At 44.3% G+C, this 9,396-nt stretch overlaps 1 protein-coding gene across 1 annotated transcript; it reads left to right on the top strand.

The window, feature by feature from the left end:
• The first annotated feature begins 489 nt into the window (after nucleotides 1-489).
• Nucleotides 490-8,801, top strand: LOC146185928 (toll-like receptor 2 type-1). Its single transcript, XM_084606858.1, has 2 exons — nucleotides 490-582; nucleotides 1,602-8,801. Exon 2 carries the CDS (start codon nucleotides 1,609-1,611, stop codon nucleotides 3,904-3,906), a length of 2,298 nt encoding a protein of 765 aa, XP_084462984.1. The 5' UTR covers nucleotides 490-582; nucleotides 1,602-1,608; the 3' UTR covers nucleotides 3,907-8,801.
• The last annotated feature ends 595 nt before the right edge of the window (nucleotides 8,802-9,396 follow it).

Raw genomic sequence — 9,396 nt, forward strand, 5'->3', positions numbered from 1 at the left:
TAAATTGCTGTCGCTTGCAGGTCACCGGGCCTATGGAATGTCACATTAGAGCTTTAAGCAACCTTTCATATACAATGCGTAGCTTATATTCTCACCAGAGTGAGATTTGATTCAATGAGAGAACAAAGCCCAAGAACGGCAATACACGTGAGGCATGTGGAGCCTACGTTAACTTACCTTCCAAAGAGCAACGCGTCTCATTGTTGTGAATTCAACGTCTCGTAGCAGGCCTACCGTCCCCCCCCTTTCGATTCCGGAGTCCCTGGTGTTCCATCTGCCCATCCTGAGGCAACGCGTTGATAACTGCCCGGAAAGCAGCATCCGCGATCTTACGTCCTCTTCTTCGCTGCTATTTCCACCATCATTGTTTGTTTGTAGGCACGCAGCCTTGTATTCGGAGCGTTCCGTCTCCCTTCCGAGGCAGCTTCCTTTTCCTTTCTACGCGCGATAAATGGCTCTGCTTTTATTTAAACTTCTTTTAGCGTGCAGACTGCGCCGCGGCTCGCTCGCACCGCGTTTCGAAAGGAAGCCCGCTCCAGCACACGCATCGCCGCACGGCATTGCAAGCGTTGCTGCAGAAAGGTGCGCATGTTTCACGCTATAGAGACGGTTTTCAGTGCCGCTTTCTTGCCGCTTCATAGGCAGGCATGTTACTCGCAAGTTGCTACTGTTGACCGCTAATAAGGGACATTGAGCATAATCTCGAAAGAACCAGGCCAGTGAAGTTTCATAATTACCCCGTGTGGGATTGTTATGGCACCATAACGACGTTTGGAATCCTGGCCATGGCGTTTTAGTGGTCAGACATGCGAAAAAAGTCAGGCTTATGCCACTACCAATTTTGGCTAATCTGTGGTATCGAATGTTCAATTTAACTGACTGGCGCTACTAGATGTAGCCTGTAGGCCTTTACTTATGTAGGAGAAAAAAAAAAGAATTATGACTTCAGACAGGACGTAAAACCCGACGTGGACAGCAGGAAGAGCGGTAACTAACTAGCAAGTAACGGGTTTATTAGAACAGCACACAAAAGGGGCACCTGCGCGTTACAAATAAAAAAACAAAACCAAATTGATCGTTCGTCATATGCACAGGAGAGGGCATTGATAAATCACAAAAAAAAAAAATAATAAGCGTAATAACACGAACGTCACTGGTTGTTTAAGAAACGGCCCTTCTCATCTAAAAGATCTTTAGAAGGCTCACTTGCACACACGTAGCGCCACAGCTGGCAAATACTTGCTGCTTCCGAAATTTCCCTTTCGAGTGTGGATTTTTCTGCTTCTGATAATAGTGGCTTTGCTCAGCAAGGGATATACCGACTATCGCATTCACTATTGTGTCTCGGAAGATTGGCGCCATTCTCAGATTTCAGTGACCAATAATTTGTTCGTTGAAAGAAATCGCCATATACTGCAAACGGCTAAGCTCTGGTGAAGCGAAAAGTTTTGCAGTTACAGCTCCAAACAAGCTGATGTCTTCAGAGACACTTATGTAAAAAGATTCTTGAAAAAGTCGTTATATTAACAGTGAAAAGGGAGCTAGGAAGTAAATGCACAAAGTCAAGAAATTTGTTCCAGGGCCACAATCTTTTGTTTCAGGGTCAAGATGGGCATCAAAACTGGTGTTTTACTTTTGTTGACTGTGACGACAGCTTGCGGCCTGAGCACGTCTCTGAACTGCACCCAGATCACTCACCAGACAACATTGCTCCAGCACTTTCAACACTGTAAAGTGACCATTGAAGATGGATATGTCAACGCCATTTGTAACATCCTCGTCGGGTTACCGCTTCGGCAGAAGTTCATCCCTGCCGACCCAGAGACGCTGACAATGGAACAGCATCTCGTGTCCGACACACCGGTGGACCGGATGACTCCGAACGATGGCACCGTCTGCCTGTCGCTCCGGTCCGTCAAGATTAAAAAGTGGGACAACTTTCCTCCGGAAATGGCTCAACAGTACGACATGTTCCTGACGAATGAGGACAGCATTTTCGGACCATTCAACATTTACTCTCTGCTCATATACATTCGTCAGATGACATTCCAGACCAATTTTGGCAAGCCGCCGCAGGTCGCCGCCGCAATCTGCAACGGGACTAGAAATGACGGAAGCTGCAATTTTGACGTTTACGGATTCGTCGACCGCTATCGGCACAAGTTTACATCTGGGCGGTATTTGAATATAATAGTGACATTCGTCAAATACTGGAATATTTATTCGGCCGAAACTGATGCAGTGAACATCACGTTTTCAGACACAGTAAAGAAGATTCCGAAAGAACTGTTCTGGGACGTCGCCATCACTCCAATAAGGCACTTCTTATTCTATAAATGCAACTTTGACAGCATCGGAGAAGGCGAGATACCGCACCTTAGGAAGCTTGACAGCCTCGAGTTTTTCCAGACACCCATAAAGAAGGTGCATCCGCTTGCGTTCGACGTGATCCCAGATTTAAGGCATGCATCGTTAATAGGCACGAAACTACCCGGCATTCCGGCGGCAATATTTTCCTTAACACGGCTAGACACGCTCGACATGTCGAATACGGATGTGCCCCGTGACACGGAATTTCAATACTGTCCCGGAAGCTGTGAAGAGAACAGCAGCGTTCAGAGGCTGATTCTGAGCGGAACCAACCTGAGCTCATTGCCAGATCGTGCCTTCTGTGGATTTCCGTTCCTCAGGAGCCTTGAAATAGACAACTGTCACATAACACAACTCTCCGGTTCTCCATTTATTTGCCTCGGAAACCTCAGTAATCTCCATATGCCTGGAAATAAGATCAAATCTTTGGACGGCGAAAATGTGAAAGGCCTCAAAAACCTTCTTTTTCTGGACCTCAATAGAAACCGGATTGCGCAATTCGAAGGTCCTCAAATATTTTCAAATTTGATTTCATTGCGAAGGCTCATACTTTCTCAAAACGAGATTAAAGAACTACAACTTGGTACAGTGGAGTATGTGCCTATCGAGCAGCTAAACCTGGTGTACAATCGCATTTCAAAGTGGAAGCCACCACTGTTCGCTCGTATGGGCAATCTAAAAACTCTCCTCTTAGAGCACAACGTGCTATCCAGAATAAGCGACGACATGCTCCACGACATCAGCCACGTCAGCTATGTGAACGTCAGCTGGAATCCGTGGGACTGTTCGAGTTGCCAGCTTGAAAACCTGCTCTCTCTGCTGCACAAGCACCCCATGCAGTGTAAGAGCTGTTTGTTCTGCAAGGAACCAGACGAGCACGAGGGATGGCTCGTTCTCGAGGTACCCTGGAATGAAAATGACTGTGCCCCACCCGACCACTACAGAATTTACGGCATTCCTGTGCTCCTTTCTATCATGGTCTCCTCCGTAGTCGCCTACATTGTTTACAGGAACCGTTGGTACTGCATGTATGGCCTGCTATACCTCAAGGTCGTCATCAAAGGATACCGAAGACATACGCACGCTGGACGCTTTCTTTGGGACGGCTTCCTCTCGTACCACGCATCGGACGCCGAGTGGGTGCGAGACGTTCTGCTTCCAAAGCTCGAGTCAGCTCCCATGAAATTCCGACTCTGCGTGGCCGAGCGGGACTTCATTCCAGGTCTCCCGATCACCGAAAACATTTGTCGTGCCATAACGCAGAGCCGCGTGTCGTTGTTCGTAATCAGCCGTGAGTTCTGCCGCAGTCGCTGGTGCATGTTCGAGCTGAGCCTGGCGCAGCATCGGCTTTTCGAGAACGATCGCCACGACGGGATGGTTTTCATACGGAAGAACGACGTGGATGAGTCTGAGATGAGCTCCATGCTGGTTTACTTAATCAAGTCTCGAACATACGTCCAGCTGCCGCCCGTCGACTCGAGCGAGGCCCTGAGCAACCTCTTCTGGCTCCAGGTGCAGGCTGCGCTGGAACAATAGACGTACACCGTGATATTTCCTGCTTCCAGGTATTGCGGCCTCATGAAGTTCAGGTCTTTGCATGCCGTATTAGCCTTGTGCCACACTCTTCCGTAGCGACAATGTCGATAAATGCTAGACTACCACCATTCTTTTCAGCTGATCACAAAGCTGATGTCAGATGGCTTCCTATATAGTTCAAGTACACCCGTAATAATATCAGCCGGAAATTTTTGTTTTAGCAACTCTTGCTTTCTGTCTATCAAGAAATAAAAAGCATCCATAGAAGAAGGTAGGGAAATTGCAAGGACAGAGAATTACTGGTGCGCTTAATCCACATTATGCGGCGAAAAATCGTTAGCATTATCGCCCAGTTGCATAGCACAGATTTGCGATTCCTTTGCGTCGGGTATTCCTAAAAATACCAAAGTCACTTTGCTAAACCTACAGAACACATCGAGTTGCAGTCACTCCACTCACACTTACCGCTCCTAACTAGAAAAAAAAAAAAAAAACGCTAAAGAATACTCTGCGTCATTACTAGCCGGAACTAGCCATAAACTATTGTACATTTTCGCACTTTCACATTTCCTACTTCTAGTACTACATAGTGCTCCTAACTTGTAAGCCACTTAACCGACTAAACTTGTTTCAGCCACCTTAAATAACCAGGAAAAGCGAAACTAACCAGTATGGCTGCGCCAGCGTTTTCGTTTTGTTCTATTTTAATTGTGGCGTCAGCGTGGCCCCGAGTCTAAATGCTCGGCGCATAGGACGGGTTACGGCAATGAGGCATGCATCGCCATCTATAGAGGTACAGGGCAACTAAAGCTTCAGGAAATGTTGCGGACGGCGGACGAGGGCAGCAGCGGGCCACTAGAACCGACAAAAACGCATCCTTTTCAGTCAAGCTCAGCAAGATAGTCTCCTTAGCTCTTTGACTAACCACTTCTCGCCAAGAGAACAAACGTTTCTAGGATAAAACAGGCGCTTAGGTGAGTTGGTAATCCATGAGTGCGCAGGAAGCGCAAAAAAGGACGGGGGCGTAGGAAGGACAGAAATGAACGCTGACTTTCAACAGATCCTTTATTGCTTGACCAGTGAAAATATGTACGCCGAGCACAACCAACAGAAAAAGACATAATAACGTTCACGTAAATAGATGCATGCTTTCTGCAATTGAGGGTGACAACAGCGACGTCAATGCCTTGTCTTCAAAACCCTTTTTTCATTCGCAGTTAACGCCACTGAAGCACTACTAACACAAGCGTCATCTAAGCTCGCGATTCGAGCCGCTTCTAGTATTTCTCGGGTTAGCTGATTACAGTGTTTTCTTATCACTTCGTTTCTAACAGCAGAGGAGACTGAAATAACCTGCAGCGATGGGGAAAAAAATAACATATATCAATGGGCATCTGAAGCGCCGGCCGGGTAATCTGTATCCCTCCTCACTAACGCGTCTCTGCTTAATTCAAACTATCTGATATACTAGCTTATCCACTTGTAACAGGGAACGTGTCTGGTCTTAGAATTAACCTTAGTAGTTTATTGAGTTCATGCGGTCTGTACTGGCTTGTCTTGGAAATGTTCAATATAACAACATTGCAATGCAAGACGTCATAATCAAGATTCGTAGGGTTTCCTGAATTTACGAAACCTCATATGGCTGAAATTAGTAGCTCCTGTTTCTGTATAGCAAGTTTTTTTTTTTGTTTTTTGTTTAATTTTTGGACTCTGATTGCATAGAGATGAGAAATGTGTAGATTCCAGAACGATAGTTGTTCCGAATTAGTTTCACGCTATTTCTTGTCAAAGCTGACCTTAACACTGTGAGATTGTGGGAAACTTTTCTGAAGTGGTTAAGCATTATATATTACACAATTATAGAGTGTTTTATTCAAATGGGGCATGAGGTTTCAGGGTTTCTTCTTTTAGCACACATCTACACATTGGTGAACTGTATGTAAAGGAGCATTTGTTCATTAGAACCTACTCAAGCGGAGCTACGCAGCTGTAAAATAAAGCAATACGGCTTTCAGAGAAACTTGAAACAAAATTTGTCCCGGTTCGTGGATCGAACCTGGAACCAAGTCCGTCTCGGGCTGTTGCCGTACCGCAGAGCTAGCGAGGGCGCGGCTACCATATGGTTGGTCGATAGCCAACTGATCAACAACTCGCCGTTAGAACGCTTTTAGTCCGATAGCCCTCTGCATCTTGACTGCAGGGCTATATTTAGTGGTCACACTCAATTTTTTTAACATCCGTTATCCAAAACGAGCGTGATATTCTTGCTCGTGCTGTCAGCTCCTCAAGAGCACGACACACGGGATGATATTTCTCTCGCTTTCCGGAGATTTATTTAAAGATACTGCTCGTCTTATTCAGGACCTTAGGCCGGAATCCGCGACACAAAAAGATTCGAACGGAACACAGTATAAATGCGATGTAAGACATTCTCAACATGTGATGCGCGTGGAAAAATGGAAAATAATCAGAACATTGTACACCACGGCTGTAAAATAAAAAGAGTAGAACATGGTAACGCCAGAAGCGGAAAAAAGTATACAGGATATTAGCCACTGCGCAGTTCGAGATTTCCTTAAGCACGCCACAAAATTACTTGACCTAGAAGCTTTCGACTGTACCTGGAGTTCAATTCTCAGAACGCTTGTGGTAATGTGAATATTTAAATGCATTGGTTCTGCAAATTTTTATTTTTATTTTTTTTAATGATGTGATCGTGTTGGATGTCTGATGACTGATTCAATGCACATATATTTTATCTATTCCTAAATTGTTACGGTACAGTAAATACACGAACTTCAACCTGTCCCTATATCGTCTGATTTGTAAAGATTCTAGGTGCACCTATTTGACAAGCATGCTAGAGGATGTGTGCCAGCAGTAGGAATTGAATACCAATCTCACGAATTTTTTCCTGATTCTTTACTGGATGTTGCACTGGATGTATGGATCCCATATAGTAGATCAGTATTCAAGAATGTGCCTAATTAATGTCTCATATGCAAACTGTTTAATTTCTGGAGTTGACTGGCTCAGCCTCTGCATGCCTTTTAATTTTGTGATGCAAATTATATGCTCATTCTATAAATCGTGCTTTACCTTGTTTTCATCTGACAGCCAGGAATGATTAACTCCTCACGTAACTGTACCAGAAGGCAGGAACGTCTACTGAATTCGCAAAGGTCGTTCCGTCGATTAGAAAACCATTACAATCAGATCACTGAAGGTCATTCGTTGTCATGTTGTATGGCAGGCACATCTGTGAACTGCCAGCATTTACCCGAAGTCCAAGTACCACAGCTATACCGAGTTCTTCAATACTACCAGTTGCGAAACTTCCCATAGGGCCCATGAATAAAAAAACAGCGGTTTTGATTGCTCAGAATTCGGGTGCATACAAATGGTGACGCCACCCGCAGCCATTAAGAAAACTGCAACTAAATTGCAAACTTTCAGATTGTTGATAAACTCAAAACCACCATGGAAAATAAAGTTAGTTGAAGACTTGCAGCAGTAAACCTTCTTAAAGATATCAACTGTGCGTTTAATTGAGATGGAAAAGAGGAGAGAAAAAAGCGATTTCTAAAAGGCAATGACGGCAACAGCAAAAAGCTCTTATTGACCGCTTTTAGATGGCGTGACAAGTCATAAGCACCCGAAAAATGTATCCATACTCCGGACACTTTTTGAAGCGCGGTCTCGCAACTGGCATTATCCAAAAGCTCTGACAGCTATAGTGTCTTTCAACGATCTGTGGCGCCTGTAATAGCGGCCCCGCAACGGGGGTAATGCATTTTTGCCTTATTTAAACCGATACGGAGGTGTTTCTCGGTGCGGATGTCAAAGACTGCTTTGCACGTATGTGCAGTTAATTCTATTTTTCCTTTGCGAAAGTTTAAGGAGTACTGAAGTGATTAGAGATCTCAAAACCAGTGCGCTGCATATGCAAGTGTTTCGAAGGATGTGAAAAAGCGAATATTGATCGCTTTCGGTTTTAGCTCCAATCGGGACCTCAAATATTCATAACAAACCACACACTTTTTGGACATGCAAATGTGCGTATACTGTGATCTGATTGGAAGTATGTTTCTGCGCATTGTGTACACATGCACGAATCTATATTTCGCTAAACATAAAGCACATCATTCATCTTCCCCTCACTTTAAACGTGTAAAACTAAGAGGAAAGTTCCACCTTTGTAAAGGATCTTTTCGCAGACATATACCACGTTTCGATTGTATAGTTGTGCTCAAACCATACTACTAGTTTACAATTTTCTACTAATATCTGTTGTATCCTTGTATACCTGTCCTCTCCATTTATTTTGCGCGAGGGTCGCTTTTTTTGTCTTGACAATTCCATTTTTTTTTTTACTAATACCGCAATTTTCCTCTTCACAATAAAGTAGAACCTATAGTGTGATTTGATGGTTGTCACGCTCGCTCCGGTGAAGCAAACTGATAACCTTTTTTCCCTGCCATGACGGTTCGTTAGTCCGTATCAAACATGACACATCAGGGTAGAGCAATCTTTCGACTAGCAACCACCAAGTCTTCTTCGTTGGGTTGTTATAAATGTATCATGTTCAAGCAGTACAATTCGAATAGGCTAGCAGTGAAAGTGGTCACCTTCAATGTGCATTACACAGTATGTAACATCTGCTCATTCTCGCTTTACCCATAAATCATATATGTTATTGCGATGGAAAGTATGTGCAGTGTGTTTTCTCGAGAAAATAATTGCAGTTGAGCCTAGCGACGCATTCACGTGTCAGTCTTATAAAGGATGGAGCAATGCACGCCCTCACACGTCTACATATGCAACTTTCACTAAAATGGATTAAGCGACTTCACTCAAAACAATTTTTTTCCCACATGCCCCCCCCCCACCCCCCCCCCCCCCTTCCCCCTCCTTCATAGCACATGTCAAATGCGCTTCATCTTTTTGTTTCGAAATGTGCTATCAGCGTAAAAATAAGCACGAACAGGATAAGCACAGCCCGAAATCCAAAACGCAAAAAGTGTTATCTTCTGCCGACAAAATACAGACGATACCCAGAAACAACTGGATGTATTGATTCTTGCATCACCGAAAGAGAAATCAGGTTCACAAGTATACTGCACACATCAGCTAGCATTTTCTCCTCTCGTGGTCGCAGTTTCATTTGTTGTCTTCGTGTTTCCTTTGTCGCTGACAATGTCTTTGTTCGCGTGATTCTTATGCCGAGTGCGACTCATTATATTTTTTCTTGTAATAAAGCAGTTCCTTTATCGGGGTCCTCTTCTGTCTTTTTCTTATGTCAAGTTTTTGGAACGACATGCAAATTTGCAATCTGCAGCAAAGGTACTACAAGAAGCGGCCAGATATGTTTGGACTCGAGATTTTCGCCCGAATCGCACCTTTGTTTTGAGAGTTTTCCGGTGTCTGTAAAGCGCTTGAATAAAAAAGAAATGGCCCGAAAGAAATTCCTACGCACAAAGCATAACA

Source organism: Amblyomma maculatum, chromosome 6 (genome assembly GCF_055883805.1).
Source record: "Amblyomma maculatum isolate TAMU_Amacu chromosome 6, ASM5588380v1, whole genome shotgun sequence".
Classification (NCBI taxonomy): domain Eukaryota; kingdom Metazoa; phylum Arthropoda; class Arachnida; order Ixodida; family Ixodidae; genus Amblyomma; species Amblyomma maculatum.

Coding starts and splice junctions, on each gene's coding strand:
- LOC146185928 (XM_084606858.1), top strand. CDS start 1,609: ATGGGCATCAAAACTGGTGTTTTACTTTTGTTGACTGTGACGACAGCT.